Source organism: Chaetodon trifascialis, chromosome 19 (genome assembly GCF_039877785.1).
Source record: "Chaetodon trifascialis isolate fChaTrf1 chromosome 19, fChaTrf1.hap1, whole genome shotgun sequence".
Lineage (NCBI taxonomy): Eukaryota > Metazoa > Chordata > Actinopteri > Chaetodontiformes > Chaetodontidae > Chaetodon > Chaetodon trifascialis.
In genome coordinates, this window is record NC_092074.1 from 13,336,139 (window position 1) to 13,355,960 (window position 19,822).

At 44.6% G+C, this 19,822-nt stretch overlaps 1 protein-coding gene across 2 annotated transcripts; it reads left to right on the plus strand.

Moving 5' to 3' along the window:
- The first annotated feature begins 1,044 nt into the window (after window positions 1–1,044).
- Window positions 1,045–19,335, plus strand: arhgap18 (Rho GTPase activating protein 18). 2 transcript variants are annotated; one of them, XM_070987883.1, is made up of 18 exons: window positions 1,045–2,676; window positions 9,308–9,554; window positions 10,366–10,504; window positions 11,366–11,448; window positions 11,673–11,825; window positions 12,916–12,979; window positions 13,459–13,577; window positions 14,394–14,465; window positions 14,634–14,727; window positions 14,868–14,959; window positions 15,148–15,225; window positions 15,348–15,507; window positions 15,968–16,050; window positions 16,137–16,343; window positions 16,555–16,689; window positions 17,187–17,308; window positions 17,432–17,487; window positions 17,646–19,335. In XM_070987883.1, exons 1-18 carry the CDS (start codon window positions 2,552–2,554, stop codon window positions 17,735–17,737), a joined length of 2,121 nt encoding a protein of 706 aa, XP_070843984.1. In that variant the 5' UTR covers window positions 1,045–2,551; the 3' UTR covers window positions 17,738–19,335. The 2 variants fall into 2 exon arrangements, with proteins under 2 accessions (XP_070843984.1, XP_070843983.1); XM_070987882.1 differs by having other exon boundaries at window positions 2,329–2,685.
- The last annotated feature ends 487 nt before the right edge of the window (window positions 19,336–19,822 follow it).

Consider the following 19,822-nt stretch of genomic DNA (forward strand, 5'->3'; position numbering starts at 1 on the left):
TTCTGCAGAGTCAGCTGACATCATGAGGCCCTTAATGTTGCTCCTGGTTTATTACCTGATCCTAGGACCCTGTCTTGAGGATCCCTGTGATCAAGTTCCAAGTCCTTCATGTTTTGTTTTTGTTTTTGTTTTTTCTCACAGATTGTGTGTGTACAGGTTGCGTGTTCCTGTATAATTTCCTTTTGTCAACTATAAGTAGGTTGTTTAGTGAATGACCTGGCAATAAAGTTCTTTTCCATTCCTCCTTTTCTCAGACATCTTGTGACAATGCTTCTTGAATCAGTTGACAGTAATTCTATTAAATTTCCTAAATATTTATAGCCAGCATCCATTAAATCCACAGATAAAGTGCAGGGTGTTTAGCTCTGGGTAAAGTACTTCGGATTTGGAGAGAGTGCAACTGACTATATAACAACAGGACTGAGATCTGGTTTTCAAAGGGGGCTCACAAAGCAAGATTATGGAGCTCAAGTTTGCAACAAAAGATGTAATTTATGCCCCTTGTGTCCCCTTAAAATAAAGAAGACCCCCCCCCCCCCCACACACACACACACACACACACACACACACACACACTTCATAAAGCTTTGACGACCAATAGTGGGAACGGGACCCCCAAGTTGGCAACCAGTGGCCAACTACAGACCTCATGCACCAGGACGTGCAGCCATACTGTGTGAGGAGGCATTGTTTTAACAGTAGCGAGTGGACAGATGGAAAGGATTGGAGGTGGGTGGTGGGAGGTGGGGAGGGGCAGATGGAGGAGCAGCAAAATCTGATTGACCTGCTAATCGTCTTGTCAGTGTGTGAGTGTTTCCAGCGCATGGCCAGCAGATCATGCTCCGCTCAGAACTGTTTGACTGGACGCAGACGGACACAATGGTGTCCAGACTCGTCGACTACCTTCATCTCAGGTGAGGAACAAGAGAGCGAGACAGTCTGTGTCTGCTGTCTACATGTTTGTTTGAGTGTGTGTGCGTTCAGATTTGTACAAAAAAGCGTTCTACATTCAATTCTTCAGCATTTTTATCAAGTTTACTTTGTGCAGAGCTTTGAAGAAGAGGTACTTCTAAGGACAAAGAATATGCAAGCATGTAGACAGAAGAATTTTGCAGTACTTGTACTCTGATTAGCTGCAAGATATATGATTAACTCAAAATATTACGCATGCAGCATACAAAGTAGTCAGAGCAAACATCATCTAGAGCATCTATAAAGTATGGCCTCCATGCATCTTTGTGCTATACTGAGCACTCAAGTAGTCCTTGAGTACCACTTGAGTAATACTGTAAATATTATGCTAAATTGGCACAACTTCTTACAAACTTTAAGCACTGAAGTCCACCAGTGTACATCAGATTCATTAGCATTCAAAACACACTTGCAGTACAACTGTATTGTATCACCAGTGTGTTGGACATATACTAAAGATGAAGTTAGATTAAAGCACACTTACAATAAGTATGATAATAGTGAACTACACTTTTCATAAATAGACTATTACTATTAATAGTATTTGCAATTTAGTACACTTTAAAATTACTCATAAGTACAATTTATAATACACTTTTCATTATTACTTTGAAATACCACTATGTATTGCGGGATTTGTTTTGAATACATTTAAATAGACCTTAATGATGTCTATTATACTATAAATTATATTTCTAATACACTAAAGTATACTACTTTTTGACCTGTCGTATATTGTAGTATTGTTACTTCTGCTTTAAAAGGCTCATATTTGGAGTAAAGAAGAAGAAGAAAAAGGGGGACATGGGTCATCTCACATCGTGTGATATCATGTGAATTTATCCCGTTGTGTTTGATGCCAGTCTTTGACCCACAGATGTCTCAGCTCATGTCGTCCCTGTCTAGGCCTGTACTGAAGCCGCCTTCACTTCCTGCTTGTCTTTGGACGCTTCAATCTGACCTTCAGCCAGTGAAATGCACGCTCGCTTGGACAGTCAGGGACATACTTTGTTTGGCCTTAAAAATCGGTTTGTTTTGGCTGCATGTTCATGATGACGGTCCAAGGAGTGAAGGATGTTTAAACAGAGCTGTGAGTCCTTCACTGTTCACCTAATGAGCGTGTGGGCACCTTAAACAGCTTGTGTGTCACTGTCCAAACACAGAACAGACCACATTGTGTGCAGCATAAAGAGATGCAGCATGTTCAGGGTTACACTCCTGGGGCTGCTCTGGATCACGGCAGCAGGAGGTCAGTCAGTACACTCCTGGAGCAGCAGGGGGCGCCACCACATATGAATCTTTGCCCTGTGATTTCAGCCAATCCCCGCGCTGTGTTGTATCTGTAATCCAGCCCCTGTCCTGCAGCGCCTGAACACACACACACAAGTCGTGGGGAAAGACGAGAAGAAGAGGGAGAGGAGGAGAGTTTGATGTCAGAATGAGTCGGCGACAGCACAGCGCTGCGATGGAAACATAGACAGATCGACACGGAGGTGGACGGACAGACCGCCTGTGTGTTAGCGAGTGGATGTCCGCTGAGTGTGTGTGAGGCAGGAGAAGAAAGAAGTGCAGCAGAAACATGAGTCGGCAGCAGCAGCAGCTACAGGGAGTGGTTTTAACGGGTTACCACAGCAACGCGGAACTGTTGCCGAAAACTGGACCGTTGGCTCCGTCAGGCCAGGACCCAGAGTCCACCGCGGCCAGGTGGGACATGTGAGTGTGTGTGGCTGCCATATGACACTTTAAGATGAGTCCTGGAACGGCGAAAGGTGTGTGTGTGTGTGTGTGTGTGTGTGTGTGTGTGTGTGTGTGTGTGTGTGTGTGAGAGAGAGAGAGAGAGAGAGAGCGAGCGCGAGCGCGGGCAAAGGTCACAGTGGTGGTGTGACTGTCCTCATTTTTGAGCTGCAGGACAGCTGAGACAGCCTCCAGCCTGGTGAGCTGCACCCGGGCTCACTGCTGATTTTAAAGCTCCATGATGGAGCCAGCTCCACCCTCAGACTGTTTTTCCCTTCAGCACATTCCCCAATCAACAGGTTAACCTTGACTGAGTTGCAGTGGCTCAGATTGCTGCAGGTTGCCTCTCTGACTCCTCCACACCACTGCAGGCCTAAGACGGACTTTTTTAATACAATGTGCAGCATTAAAATCAGTGCTCTGAATCAGTGTTTGCAGTGTAAAACAGCCAGTTAGTTGCTGCGGTTGTCTGTGTTTGATGAGTCAATCAACAAAAAATGCATCATCTATCAATCAAGTCATTCCTCAGACAGGGATGCCAAACATTTAAAGCCTAAACATGAGGATTTGCTGCATTTCTCTCCTCTGACTCATCGTGAGCTGGATGTTTTGGGGTTTTAGGCTGCTGGATAAAGGAAGACATCATAAGATGTCTTGTTAGGCTCTGGAAAGTTGTTGAGAGCCTTTTCCACCACTTTCTGATGTTTTAATGACCAGATATGAATTGATTGAGAAACTACTGAACAGCAGAATCAGGAAATAATTGTTGTTGCAGCGCTAAACTTATGTGAAAACCACTATAAGAAGTACAACAGCAACAGCATGCATCTGTAATCCTGATGGAGTCTCGTCTATTTCCTGCCATGATAGGCCTTCTTGTCACTGAATGGGAGCGGAGCTCAGGTGGAAACACCTGTACAGCTAACGGTCCTTTATTTATAACAGAGCGTGCTTGTTTATTCGTCCACGCCGAGCTCGCTGTGTGTGTCCAGTACATGTTTAGATCAGCAAACAACTGCTGTCAACAGCCGTGGTGTGTGAGAGTAAACAACTCACAGTCCAGCTGCCTCTGTGTACGTGTGTGTGTGTATGTACAGTATATGTGTGTGTTCCAGATGGCTTGTCCAGCTAGCTTGAAAAAAACAGCATCACGTTACAGCCTGCCTTTGTCTCACCTCCCACAGCAGTGTGCATGTGAGTGTGTGTGTGTGTCACGTCTTGGTTGACATGAAGGCTTAGTTTAGTAGTCATTGTTTCCCCTGGTCAGGAAATGAGAGACACAGACAGACAGACAGACAGACAGACAGACAGACAGACAGACAGACAGCTTCTGGCTCTTTACCAACAGTGGACATCCGACCTAAGGAGCCTTAAGTTACGTGTCTTCTGGGAGTCTTCCACATGATTTTTGTCTTTCAAATTAAAAGAGAAGGACAAGTTCGGCTCTTAGCTAAGGAGCAGCAGGCTCCTGTTGTGTTTTCCGTCTGTCGTGCAGGAACCAGAGCTTCCTCTAAGCATCTATGTGACTTGGTAAAAAAGCAGCCAGTGGACACACATGGTTTCGATTAATCCGCTGTGTGATGCAACAGGCAGCTTAACCCCACAGCAGAAATACAACGCTGCAGGGGAAATGACATCTGCAGGAAGGGAAGACGAGCTGTGAAAGGTTACAAGAAGTCAGGCGAGCGTGGGCCCTGCAGTGAGTGCCACTCACATTCAATACGGCACATTTCCAGATGAGCAGGACTCACAGCGCTGCCATAGCAAAACAGACGAGTAACCAGACACGCTCGGAAAAAGGACACAGTCCAGAGAAACAGCGAGAATGACGAGAGACACAGACAGCCCCAAAAATAGCAGGAATATGGTGCCACGCAGGGATGGAGACAGAAAGACAGGCAAAGACGGACAGATTCAGACCTCCGTCGACAACGGAGGAGCTGATGATGTCGTGTAGATTCATCAGAAGTAAAGGCAGATGATTTATTCAACCAGCGTGTCATTGCTGAGGTGGGGGGGGGGGCAGGCAGAGGCAGCCTCTGTTTCCACTGAGGGCAGCTGGCACCTGTTGGTCTGAATGGGGATACCCCACACACACACACACACACACACACACACACACACACACACACACTCTTCACATGTTGGCTGCAAAACACCCTCAACAGTCCATTGTTCACTTTTTGAAAGCCGGCGAGTCATAAAAATGCATCGGATCTTCTACCACGTCCGCCTCCAGCAGTGAACGCAGAGCTCAGATCCTTTTTAGAGATTATTTTGAACATTTTGAGAAATTCCCTCTAACGCCAGGAGTAAGTTGAAAAGATTGATGCCACTGAGCTAACTGGCTGCTGGCTGTAGCTTCATGTCTGCCACACAGGAGTGAGAGTAATGTCAATCTTCTCGTCTGACTCTCACCAAGAAAGCACGTAAGTGCATCTCGTAAAGTGCTTAAGTTTGAATTTGAGGAGAAGTAGTAATACCACACACCACCGCATATACAGTGTGTTAGTATATTATGTTGCATTATTAGAGCATTATTAATGCATTAACATACAGTAAAAGCAGCATTTTGATGTTGTAGCTGGTCAAAATGCAACTAATGCTTTGCATGTATAATGTCAGTCAGCATCTGAGCTGTCTTGCGATATATATATATATATATATATATAATGGAGTAAAAAGTACAACATTTCCTCAACCACATAAAATAGAAATGGAGAACTGTCTGTGTTAAGCTGGGACTTTGTCACCGAGTGGTTCTCTATAAACACCTTCGGGTCATGTGGGCTCAAATAGGGTTCAGTGTCTGAGGTTAACTTCCTCAGACCTTGACTCATATTCAGCTCGTCAGCGCTGAGTTTGCTCTTTGCGGCTGATACTGCTTCCTTCCATTCCTACTTCAACAGGCCGTGTTCCCTCCACACGCGACCACACACGCTCCACCTTTGTCGGCAGCTCTGAGCAGGTGATAAAAGGTGTGGGGATAAAGGTACAAAGGGGAGAACAGTTGCACACGCAGCTGCAGCTCTGTTTTCCCTCACAGGTCATTATGAAAGTGTGCGAGAATGTGTTTGTTTTTCTCACAAGGGCAGCCCGCCTGACCTCTGCGAGTGTGTGCGTGAGAGAGCGAAGTCATGTGTTCTGTTGTTTGTAAGGCTTTGAATAATTTGTTTGCATTACTGTGGGTGTTTTCCTGCACTTATACCGCTCATGAACTGGGATAGGCTCACTCCAAAGACGTGCAGAAAAATCTCTGTTGACTGACTGTGGCCGTCTGTCCATGAGCGCTCAGGGACAGTTACATGGAAGTTGCAAAGCTTAATTTTTAACACGGTTGTAAATATGTTTTCTCAAGCTACAGGATCAGAGTTAAATGGGAAACTAGACATGAGCGTCTTAGCCAACATCACGGTCTGCTATGTCCAATCAGTAGCTTCACTTTTTTTCTTGTCAGCTGTTGATCTTTGTGATGTTTCAGATTTGGAATAACTCCAGTATATTTACAAAAATACCTGCAAACTGCTACTAAACTACAGTATGTAGACACTGTGCTGCTGTGAGCTAAACGCTAACACTAGCATGGCGACATGCTACACAGTGACATTGCAAACATGCTGACATTTACCATGATCGCTGTATTAGTTTGCCTCATTGGCATGCTAATGACTGCTAGCTAATTAGCACTAAACACAACATGCAGCTAAGGCTGATGGGAATGTTTTTAGTTAACAAAGCATTGGCCTGATGATGGCGCTAGAGGAAAAGTTAGGGTGATCAAAGTCATTAAAATTCATCCTCTGGGGACCCTGAGCGTCTGTAGCAAACTTCATGACAATCCAGCCAATAGTTGTTGAGATATCTCAGTCTGGACCAATCAACAGACTGACGCTGCCGTAACCATAGCGCCTCGCCACGATCATGGCTAAAAATAGTACATCTGTGAGATGAGTGTGAACACAATCACGCCAAAGTGTCACACTTTGCACCCAAGCTGCTACGTGTATATGTAGATATTTTACAGCTGAATGGATGAATCACTGTCTAATATCTCCAGTAATCTGAACTCTCAGCGCTGTCAAGCTAACGTGTGATACTATGTTTGTGTGTTACTATGTTTGTGTGTGCGTGTTTGCTAATCTCTGATTTATGGTTCAGTCAAACGTTCTTCTTGCTGCAGCTCAGGATGAAGGTGAATGATTAACGCGTCCTGTGAGTTCATGCATTCATTCTTGTCTGCCTGGTTTGAATCTGCCTCCGAGGTAAACGCGTCTCCTCAGGTACATCAGAAAACAAGCACATTCCTCACAAATGAAGACATTTCAGTCGGTGAGGCTTTAGTAAGACGGTGAGCATACGTCACAGGGAATGACCCGCGAAGTCCGCTTTAATCAAGACAAAGAGGGACAGCCGGCATGTTGCTGCATGTGTTATCACTTAGACTCAAGCTGATGGGAGGAGGGCAGACAGGAGAGGAGAGGAGATGGCACCACGCGGAGATAAATACAGCATACAGAATAACAGGGAAGACAGCGGGGGTGGAATATAAAGCACCAAGTAGACAGGAAGAGGACACAAGTCCCAGGCGATGTGTAGGGGGAAAGGAAGCAGAAGACAGGAGGAGGAGGAGGAGTGAAGAAGAGTGGGAAAGAAAAGAGCTCATGGGAAGGAAGGAGTGGAGGAGGTCAACTGCGAAAACACTTGATGTTCTTTGCTCAAACCAGATCAAAGTGTGTGTGTCTATATTTACCTGTGTGTGTGTGTGTGTAGCAGGAAGTCTGCTGTGGTATGTGGCCTTGGCTCAGCATGAGCCCTCACAGCAGTAATCCCATATTAATTAAAATAAAATATAAACTCGATGCTGTTCGCTCTCTCTGGGTCATTTATGTCCTTTACTTCCTTTAGTTCCCAAATTTACTGGCTGAATATTTGAACTCTGACTGAGTGACTGGACAGTCTGTGAAGGACATTCACTCCAGTGCTGTGCTTCAGTGCAATTATGATGTACTTTCTGCAGTATATCCATTTTATGTTACGTTTCAGAGAGAAATATTGTACTTTTACTTCACTGACAGTTATTTTGATTTTAGAGCTTATCGAACATGATGCATGTTTTTCAGTTCAGATTAAAGGCCTCACACATCCTCACAGGCATTTTCAGTCTCACTCAGGTTGGAGTTGTGTGGAGCCGAGCTGGGATTTCCATGAGCTTCTGAAATCCCGAAAACATTTACAAAAAATGTTATCTGGCTGCACACAATGATAAATTTTTATCTTGTGTGCACAAGATAAAAGAATTTATCCTCTTTCTGGCCCTTGAAGGCTCTGTAATGTAACGCTCTGGAAGAGGACGTTTTGCATTTATTGTTGTTATTGTGCCTATTTTCTGCTGTTTGTGCCTCTTTTTTGCAGCTGATACCTTAATTTCTGCAGCACTTCAGTCTCCTCAATGTGCTGGGTGAACAAACTTGAGTTCATTTCAGTGTGATATGATCAAATCAGCTTGCAGAGACTTGCTGCGCCCTCACAGCAAGAGCTGGCACATCCAGTTTCAGTTATTTCTTTGGTGGGGCTCAACTTTTTAACAGCCTGACAAAACGCACAGCTTTGTATTTCTCGGCTGATGATTGCCGAGTTGATGGAGGGACAGCGACGATGAACAGTGTTGACAGCCGCCTGTCGACGCCATCAGTTGCTCCCTCCATGATAACTCCAGAGCTCGAAGTGGGAGAGACACTCACAGAGAGGGAATGTGCTGCGTTAGATAGTCTAACTTCCTGTTGCAACAAAGGGGACATTCAGGCAGACATCAGCCAAGCCACAAAAGTTAGACCCCTATTAAAACACACAGCCATGTCAGCGTTTTTTGTTTTTGGGTTCCTATTATTTCCACATTATATCATTACATTTTGTGGCTGCTTCACATCTGTGTGTGTGTACCATACACAATTACAATGATTGCAGTGAGATAACCTGTCTGAGGTCAGCCTGACTGTAGTTAGCTCTCTCTTAGCGAGGCTGCGCTCGGCTGAACAGACAGCGCTGGTGTACTGTACGCTGAGGAGAGCTGCTATTCTTAGTCCCTGCCGACGTCCTCATTGGATGACTGGCTGGGAATTCAACACACTGCTGGTTTTGTCTTTAGTTAGAACTTCCGTCTGTCTGACTCACTGACCGCCTCGTGTCAGAAGCCATCTCTCTTGTCGTGCCGTTAAAGGCGCACAGGCGTCTCCTGCAAGATGAAGGAAAATCAAAGCGAAGACAAACCTGCCTTTTGAAACATGGCTGCATGCACGCCTGTCTGCAGAGCAGGACAGACACAGACAGCTGTCAGACAATGCAGCTTTTATAATCTGTAATGATGTTTTTATGGGAGCTGCTGGCATGAGGCATCTGTCATAACGTCACTGGTGTGCAAGGTGCAAAGTGCTCAGCTGAGAGTGTCTCACTTCTGGTCTTGTGAGCAGCACAGTCTCATACATGAAGATGAATGGCTCCTATGGGCCATGCCTGAACATGTGTTAGCAAACGTTTACACCACCTCCATATTTTATTTCTCCCTCCCAGTCTGCTTACCTGTCTGCATCTGTCTCTCTTGTAGCCGCAGAACAGGCCACTACACTGTCCAGCACAACCAGAGCACACATCATGGAGACCGATACGGGCCTTCTGCTACCGCCAGCAGCACAAAACCCACCAGCACTGACCCATCATCACTACCCAACCCAAGCATTGCCGGTTGCCCCACGACTCAGCCCTCCTCCAGCCCCAAGCCGGGCTCCAGCCCCAGGCACAGTCCGAACTCCAGGGCCAGACGGCGGCCCACATGTCAGCGCTGCAACTCTCAGGTAGGCCGTCAACCATGTGATGCAGTGTGGGAATCCCATCACACATGCAGGCATGCGGAGCAGTTTGCTCAGCGGAGGCAGCACCTTGTTAAATCACAAGATAATTAATTGAGATGAGATGTCCCAGCAAGGCATAAACAGCAGCTAATGGGGCCAGTTAATGGAAGCTATGAAAAAAAAAAAAGCCCCCTAAAAAGGGTGATTCTCCGGCAACAAGCTTCTCTCCTGTGGTGTTTACTCAGGATGAGAACGTCTGCTATAAATGTCTGAATTATAACAGTTAAAAGTTTACAGGGGGTTTGGTTGGCAGGTACACAAGTGTTGTCCCGCGTATGTTTTAAGTAAGCTCTCAGCGAGGGAGTATTTCTGCCTTGCGCTGGCTCAACACCAGTCTGGAGGCTCGGTAATAAACTGACAAATTAATCCAAGTTAAACGCCTTTTATGGAAAAGCAGAGAGAAGTGAAGAAACGTGCTCTGAGGTCTGTTTAAATTTGGGTTGTTTTATGTGAAATGTGTGTGTGTGTGTGTGTGTGTGTGTGTGTGTGTGTGTGTGTGTGTGTGTGTGTGTGTGTGTGTGTGTGTGTGTGTGTGTGTGTGTGTGTGTGTGTGTGTATCTGAGAGAAGCTGAAACTTGCTCTCTGCTGTTTGTATTTTTTCATCCTAACTGCATGTAGGAGGGACTTTTTTTAAGTTGCTCAGCAAAAAAAATGCCGTTCGGGACGGAAACAAGATATGAAACGCGAACGGGAACTTGAAACCAAATAATGAAATCCTTGTGCGCACATACTCTGTGCGTCTTCACCTCCACAGGACTCTCTGGATGAGCTGGAGATGGACGACTATTGGAAGGAGGTGGAGAATATCACTCGCTCGGGAGGAGGCGCAGCGAGGGGAGAAGGTGGAGGAGAAGGGGACGCGCAAGAGGAGGAGCAGCAGAAGGTTCCTGAGGGTATGATCCACTGACCTGAAGGAGTTCTCCTTCCCTTCCATCTGCAGCTGTCCACGCTTTAGTCTCGATTCAGAGCGTTCTACTTAGACCAGAGATCCTGTGGAGTTTGATTATAGGCTTGTGTCTCTCCTTGTGTTTGCTTTGCATCTTGTTGTGGTAGTTTTATGTCTGTCTGTGGTCATTTTGCATGTCTTTGTGGTCGTCCTACATCTCTTTGTTGTTGCTTTGCTTCTTGTCAACTACTGTATTTATGATAAGTACCAAATGAGACCTGTAACCATACACTGACACAGGAGGCACACGTCGCTTTTTAGTTTAAATTCAAGTTTTAAATGTTGCTGGCACACATACTGCCGTCAACTGGAGCAGAAATCAAAGCTGAAAAAAGGAGCTGACATTGAAATGGACAAACAACGTGATCTGTTTCTACATAACTTAAATTGAAAAGTGCTTTGGCGTCACATATTTGAGGCAGAATGATGACAGGAGGCTGTTATCAAATGCTCGCTGCCGGCCCAGACTTGTGCAGACCAGCTCCGCTCGGCTTCACGCAAGAGCTCTGCGACTCTTCAGTGTTTTCCTGTGAGTTTTATTTAGCCTGTTTATGAAGACTATTGTTTTGTGGAGCAAACACACACTTCCTGTATAGTATGTGTGTCCAGCTCTGTCTGTGGTCACACCTTCCCCTTTCCTGCACCTGTAGAACTACTGAGTGTCTCTCACATGATGATAAACATACAAGTCTCCCTCATTTTGAGTCACAGACTGATGGTAGTGATGCACCCTCTCATGAAACAAAGATAAGATAAAAGACTTTTATCTCCCTTTTTTTTAATTTCTGCTGCTCATTTTCTCTTTCAGAAGGGGAGCAGGAGGAGGCGTGGCTGACAGAGGCGGGATTGGCACGGCTGTTTGATGATTCTCTGGCAGCAGACCAGGATCAGGTGCCAATAGTGAATCCTTAAAATAGACCTGAGTTTAGTATGAGTCATAGTTTATCACTTTCGTGTTTGCAGCTCACATCTGTCAGTGAGCATACATTGCGCTGTTTACTCATGCCAAGCTTACATTCATGAAAATGTGTTTGACACGAAAGACTGAAGACGGCATTAGATCGATGGACAGATGTCCTGTATTGACATTGTGTTACTCACTGACTGACTGACAGGAAGAAGACAACGAGGTGTTCCTGTCCACGCTGACCAGAACTCAGGCGGCAGCTGTAGAACGTCGAGTGGCATCGCTACATCAGACCTTGCTACGGCGACGCAACCGGCAACACGTTCCTGATGTTAGGGACATATTCAGGCCTCCTGCAAAGGTTAGAAGATGCACACACGCATGCACGCACGCACGCACGCACGCACGCACGCACGCACGCACGAGCAGCAATTATATTCTGTCAGCATGAAAGAGTGTGTGAGAGTGTAAACTTGACACATCAGAGAAATTACACGCACAGTTGTTCAGCTGTTTTGCTTCTGGCCGGAATTTATTTGTCAAAATCTGTTTTAGCAAACGTTTGACTCCTTGTGACTCAAGATTTAAGACCTTATTAAAGAACGGGGCTCATATTATTGTGAAAGTTCCTTTGGCTAAGAGTTAGTTGAGGAGATTGAGACTCTTGTGCCAAATATGAAGCCAGCAGCTTGTTAGCTTAGCTTAGCAAACTGGGGGAAACAGCTAGCCAGGCTCTCTTCAAAGGTGGTAAAACCCACTCACCTTTAAAGCTCACTTCCATGCATACACAAATATAATGTAAAGCAGTGATATAGGTTCTGTGTCCAACAATTCCTTGGTTTGTTTTCACCGTAAGTGACCAGCTTTGGAGACTCCAAATGGCTAACTTAGCTAGCCTAGCTGCGTCTCTCTGTTCATCTTGTTCTTTTCAGAGTTCTGTTAATTGTAGTGTGTCACACTGAAACTTACAATGAGGCACATGAATTCACGCTGGGTGAGTGTCCTCTCTGACAGCATGAATTCAACATCTCACCACAACACACGGATTAGACATTTCCTTTTTTCTTACCACAACAGAATCGGTCACAACTTTGCTGGTTTTGCTTTTTGTCGTTACTTCCAACTGCTCAGTAATGGAAGCGTAACTGGTAACCAGTCTGTGTTTCGCCACTAAATCCCACTGCACTGCAAAATCGCAACCCTTCAGCACACCTTACTGACTGGATTCACAGTCAATATATGGAAAGTATAACATTGTTTTGAGTGGAAAGAAAGTATTACTAGTAGACTTTGACACTACTTAGACACGCAGTTTGTCCATTAATTAACAGACAAGATAATATGTAACAGGGAAAGAGTAACAGTTGGGGGGGGGGGTCTGTCTAAATTTGTGACTTGTTGAACATGGTGTGCTGTGTGGAGTTATGTGTCTGTGTCGCACTGTGCTGCAGGATGAGGAGCCGGATAAACTCAAAGGGGGAAGTGAGAATGGACAAAAAGATGTCACCTCAGCCGGTATGTGCATCATACTGCTGCGCACACACACACTCACACACACACACACACACAGATGAGTCAGCGTGGGGAACGGCAAACCAAGGCCCAAATACACTTCTGCATAGCAACTCACACTCACATCTTGGAAAAAATGGAATAGAGAAGATAAAAACAGGATATAATGTAACACGATAGAAAACCTCAGTAAACGTTCTGATTTATTATGAACTTTTCTGTATTGTACATCACTGTAAAATGGGTTGAAAAGTCAGATAAAGCCCCAAAAAATGTGGATCATTCACCAGTCAAGTAGTTTTAGGTACATCAAAGGCAGCAGCCCTCTCTATTTTCCTCTCAGTGAGGCTTTAACTCCAGAAAGAACCCATTTAATTGTCTGTCTGTGTATATAAAGCTGCACTTTACCTACAAAAACACATTGCGCTTCACTACTTGTGCGGCTCTACCTTTTACTCTCTCTTTTATGTGTGTCTCGGCAGAAACAGAGACAGAACTGAACGTTGAAGTGGCGTTTTCAGAGCAGGCGCTCACTTACAGGGACAGCAATCAAAGGTTAAAGGTCACCACCAGCCCTAACTCACCTGATGACAAACTACCAGTGAGTAACATACCTGCACACGCAGGTGCATGCAGCACAAAAAGGCTCTATGCGCCTTCACTCCCTCAGCTGTGTGTTGATTTACTGATACGCCGAGCGCATGTATGCTTGTGATGTAATGAATAACCTTTGTGTGCTGAGTTAATGAAAACATATGCAAAGCAAACTTTGAATTGCGCTCTTGCTGTCAGCTATATTTAGTGCAGGGTTATGTTATAGCTTGTATGGGTGTGTGGGTCACTGATTAGCAGAAGCTGAAGAACCTTTGAGCACAGAAATGCTTCCTTACTGCTCACTCCATCTTTGTTGCACCTGGATGTGAAACGATCACATTAATTATGAATGAAGTACTTTAGTTTTACATTCTGCTCTATAATTGATATCATCATTGCCACAGCTTCTGTTGGAAAATATTTTTCTTTTAATATAGTTTATTAGAGCGTCATATCGTGCTGTTTTATTAACAATCTGGCCTTGTGACGTAACAGAAACAGGAATTAGGAGTGTCACATAGCGCATTTGTAATTAGTTACAGGTTAACAGTACAGTTAGACTTTGGTTGAGTGTGTGTTACAGATTATGTTGCATATCAGCAGAAAGCTGTGTGTGTGGGGGAGCAGTTTGAGTGCTGGTCTGCAGCGCTCTCTGGTGGCTGAAGGTGGTATAACAGATACTTTCCATTGATTCACACTGTCCACATTGAGCAGACGCTATAGAAGTAAATACAAATGAATTTGGCGCAGTGTTTGCTTTGAATGTTTTCACGGACGCCCCTCTGTCTCCCTGTCTCTCTTTTTGTTTTTTTTTTGTCTCCAGAACTTCAAGCTGCTCCGAGATAAAACAGGTCAGACGAGAATAGGAGATCTGTCTCCTCTGGATATGAAAAAGGTAAAGTGCTCTCCGATCTGTGGAGGCTCCACGTCTATGTTTATGCATGTCGTGTTATTTTAATGGTAAGCCTTTGTCAAACAAATTACTCTAGAAGGGTCAAGTTAGTTGAGCTGTTTCTAAATAGAGCTGCCATTAAAATCCTTGTCTTCTGTATGTGTTTATCAGGTGTGTAGACTGGTGCTTGTGGAGTCGACTGCTCTGTTTGACACTGCTGGGATAGACCTCAAGGCTCATAAAGCTGTCAGAGTCAAGACTAAAGGTATACACACACACGCACAGCTGGGAAAGCCCTGGTGGCTAAACAACACTGAAAGCAAACACTCAGACATGCACAGAGACACAAACTAAGATGGAGATGGAGATATTTCTGTTTTACTAAATATTTGCATGTGCATGCAGAAAGTGGTCTGTTTGGCGTTCCCCTCACCACTTTACTGGATCAGGACCAGAAGCGGGTTCCAGGGACCAAAGTGCCATTGATACTGCAGAGGGTGAGCCACATTTCAACACTACTGCACTGCCAAGAAGCAACTGAACAGTCACCTTTGGAGCCATGGCCTGAACCCAAAGCCTTTGGCGCTGTGACGTGATTATTATTCCCAGTTTGTCCAACTTAAACTGCAGTTTTTTCACATTCTGCTTGTGATGTTTTACCTTGATCTCTCTCTCTTATTCCCAGCTTATTTGTCATACTGAGGAGGAGGGATTAGACACAGAGGGGCTGCTACGGATACCTGGAGCAGCCACTCGAGTCAAGGTTGGTCGAAGCCTTTGACATCATCCCACTGCCACTCATGGCAGGATTTAGCTTTAGATTTGTTCTCGAAGCTGATAAAGCAGTGAAACAAGCTTGCCTGTGTGTGCCTGTCCCAAATCCAGTCACTGTGCCAGGAGCTCGAGTCGTCTTTCTATGACGGGATGTTTCCATGGCGACAGCTGAAACAGCACGACGCCGCAAGCCTTTTGAAGCTGTTCATCCGGGAGCTGCCCCATCCATTACTGACTGTGGAGTACCTCAATGCATTCATTGCTGTTAACAGTATGTTTCATTATCTGCTCATGAAGGATTCTGCTCACTCACAAGAGCTTCATCACCACATTACAGCCGCTTTCACACGTGCAGTCTATCCCTGTAATGTTCAGGAACATTTCCTGAAAACATCTCTCATTATATTGAAACACAATAACAGACGTCTTCTGCTGCGTACGCCTACATCCAGCCTTGCCGCCTCTTCTTCTTCCTCTTCTGCCAAATTTTATGGCTGTTGGCATCATTAAGTGTTCTGTTACCGCCATCTGCTGGACTGGCCTTTGCCCCATCTTTTCCTGCATTGCTGTGGCCTGCGTGAACAGGTGGAGGACGGAAATGTCCCTGACTGTAGCTGCATGTGTGAACAGGGAAGATCACGAGCGTTTACCAGGAACTATGTGTGAAAGAGGCATGTGAGACAAATGTGCCTGAGAAACTTGCATTAATTTCTGCGTGTGTGTGTTCACAGAGCTCCCCACAAAGAAGCAACAGCTGCAGGCTTTGAACCTGCTGGTCCTTTTGTTACCTGAGGCCAATCGGGACACTCTGAAGGTAGACGCACCCTCGCCTCAACACGAATGAGAAAATCTCGACTGCTTCCATCATAAACTCGGTTTCCTCTTGATTTGCTTCCCCAGGCGCTCGTGGAGTTTTTCCAGCGTGTGATTGACCATCAGGCCAAGAATAAAATGACCCTCAATAATGTCTCTGTTGTCATGGCGCCTAACATCTTCATGTTCAAGGGCTTTCGCTCCAAGGTTACAGAACAGCAGGAGTTCTCCATGGCAACCAGCACAGCCAACATCGTCCGGCTGCTGATCAGATACCAGAATCTTCTGTGGACCGTAAGGATCAAAAAGAGCCCTTAAGCCTGATATATTCTACCTGCCATTCAAACTAGCGCTATAAGCAAACTGTAAATCAGCGTCCAAGTCATCACTTATAATTGAAATCAATGGAGAGCACTGTTTTTCAATGCATCCTGGAGTACGGTGGATGGTACAGTGTGTACTGACGGTATCGAATCGCCCTTTCGCCTGTGTCTCTTTACTCCAGATCCCAAAGTTCATTTTGACCCAGGTCAGACAGCAAAACATGGAAAGTCAGCGGAAACAAAACAAAGAGAGAGCTGTAAGAAAGCTGCTGAAGAAGATTACCACCGACAAACCCGCTGATAAAGCTGTCCCAGAGGTAGGAGTGTTCATTTCATGCTTATGTGGCAGTGCACATGTATGAGACATCAGTGTTAATAATGCTTTATTTCACTGTAGGTTTTAATTATTTAATGCCAATCTATCACCCTGTGGTGGTCATACTGTGGTAATAGTGACATCTAGTGGAGATGTGTTGCAATGTTTCTATGTGGGTTTGCCGAATTTTCCGAAGGCAAATCAACAGTCAAGGTCTTTAACAAACAGGCTGTGCTGTGTTACAGCGAGCAGAGTACAGCAGCATCTTGCAGAGTGCTGTTGACAGTATAGCAGAGCCCCACTTTACCCTGCGTGCTCAGCTAAGTGCTGTGAGTCCAGACTGTTTGGAGTTTGTTGAACAGAAGAGCACATTGATCCACATTCTTGTTGTCTGGAGTCTCCATCTCCTGTGAGTGCTTTGACCTCGTTATTGTGAAGTGTTTACAGCCATATGATTGACAGTATGGTTTCTCCCTCTCTGTTTGTGTTCACAACCAGGAGAGTTCGCAGGGATTTATTCGAGTCCAAGCACCACAGTTCAGTAAAGTGTCTATGGCAGTCCAGCTTACTGAGGAGCTGCAGGCTGCTGATGTGTTAACACGCTTTCTGAGCCAGGACAGGTAATGTGTATATATGCAGCAGTGCATACAAGTACACAAACAGTGTTTGTTATGACTATATAAGACCCATCCTTAACTTTCTCTCTCACCCTCTGTGTCTCTGCCTTTCTGTTTATCCTCCAGTTCACTGGCAGTGAAACGAGAAGAGCTGTGTCTCTATGAGATTGGTGGAAACATCAGTAAGTCCTGCTCCTACTAGAAGAAAAATCAGTCTTTAAGAGATCGTATTGTCTGCTGATAACACAGTTTGCAATCAAACAGGCTAAAAAGTGTAAACTGCATCTCACATCTATCTCGATGTTTTCCCTCCCTCTCGTCTTTATCCGCTGTCTGTCAGAGGAGAGATGTCTGGACGAGGAAACGTATATGAAAGACCTCATCCAGCTGAACCCTGCAGCAGAATGGGTCATTAAAGCTGCACAGAGATAAACCTGCTGCATGCTCGACCTTCCCCAAATGTTCACCACTGTGTCTTACTGAGAAGAGACGTCGCCCGGGTCTCTGTGGTTTCTGCTGCTCCTGGACCGACTTCAGTTCACTTTGTAGCAAAGACATTTCTGAACACAGGTGGTTGCCTGGGTCCGCATGAGTTGTTGGCCCTGAAAATTGCCAAAAAATACAAGTAGTCCAATGGCAGTTTTAAAACGTATGGAATTCCTGTGTGGATATACTTTCCCCATTTAACTGAAGAGCCAGACTGTGAGACTTTTCCATTTTTCCCACCCTGCCTTATGCTTCACATTGAGATTTGGGGCCTCAGGGACCAATAATCTAAAGTATCAGTTTGTGCAGGTGAAAGAAAACCACTTTTTTTATCAGACTTTGTCATCTCTGGTGTCCTGGCAGACCACTGCTGCACTGTGGTGGAAACGCACCATTTCTCCCAGCTTGTACCAGCACTTGAGCCACACTGTTGTGATTCTTAATATTATGCAATACTCTAAGTATTACAGTTGTATACTGTGATTTCTTGCCAGTAATCACTTTGTTGTGTCATGAATAATAAGCTGAAATGATAAAGGTCAATAAGATGTCAAAATTCAATTAAGTAATGAATCAGTTGCATATGGTCTATTTTCTGTGTAACATTTTTTGAGAATTTTGGCTTTTATTTATTTGTATTTTTATTAAAAGCCCTAAAAAGTGAATAAATGGTCACAATTTTGAATGTCTATATATTGAAGCACTTCACTGTAACCAGGAGGCAGTGAACATCAGAGTGAATGGGCACAGCATAGTGGGTCCAAAGCTGGATGGGGTTATATTATATTTGAGGGAGGGGCCCCTTATGTGCCACATCTCAACAGTGACTCCAAAACTTTTCACAGTGATGTCACTGACCAGGGCACACAGTGACGACATCACTTTTTTTATGGCACGTTGCTGTTTAAACTATTGAGGTTTGAGTGTGTTCAGGTGTGAATCATCGAGGATTCATCAAATCAATTGTCGTACAGGTTTTGTACCACAGATGTGATCATTTTAAAGAAATGTTTTGTGATGATTTTCAATAAATAAACTGCTGACTGTCTAAATGGCCTTTTTTAATGATACATTCTTACATGATGGGTTACAAAAGTATCTGGACATGAATGCTCTTGTTGTTCTGATTTTGGTTGAGATGGTACATTGGCAACAGTGATGGAAAAAGTTGTATTTATCCAGGAGTAGAACATTTTTGTTTTATCTTTTTGGCACATATCTGTACTTCTCTTGGCTTTCAACCAAAGTCTAATCTCGTTCTGTGCGGTTGTTCGGCTTCGACAGCCTGCAGAGGACCAGATCTGCATCACAAAAGTCAAACATTGCCGATGTTTCTCTTGTGGAAAGCTGCAGAGTGTTGATGGCAAATAATGTGTCACTGTTCAGAAACTTTGTGAGCTCCCTGCCTTGCATTATGTTGTTTACTGTGAATGTCTTGTTTTTTTTGTGTTTATTTCCAAATAATGATGTCTTTGTCTTATTACTGTCTCTGAAATGACCACTAAAACAGCCTGTAAATAAACATGCAGTTATTAATTACCACATCTGCTGGTATGAGTGCTTATGTATGCAAAGGCGTGAATAGTCTCACAGTTTGGTGACTTCTGAGAGAAGTGTGAATACATTTGCGTGTGTGTTGTAGTCCTGTTACTCTCCTGTCTGCCAGTGTGTGTATTGTTATTTCATATGAACTCATAATCTCTGCTGTTTAAAGTGCTGACTTCCTTATAGTCATCAAGCAGCTGACAGCCCTGACCAGGTACTGTTTCATTTAAGTAATTTCCTGTGAAAATTAATGGCTCCAGTTAGTCAAATGGGCTGAGTGCTAATGCCTTTAGTGGCTTATAGAGTCTGAGACAGTGAACTGGTTTACTATGGATCAGAGACACCAAATGAAGTGGAGCGTTGTCTCCTCCCTTTGTGGTAAGAGAAGTCAACCCTGACTGCAATAATATCCAAGAGGGGCTGTACAGTGTTCTGGACTGAAATTAGGAACTGATATTTTAAAGCTGCTGAAACTATAAGAGCGAT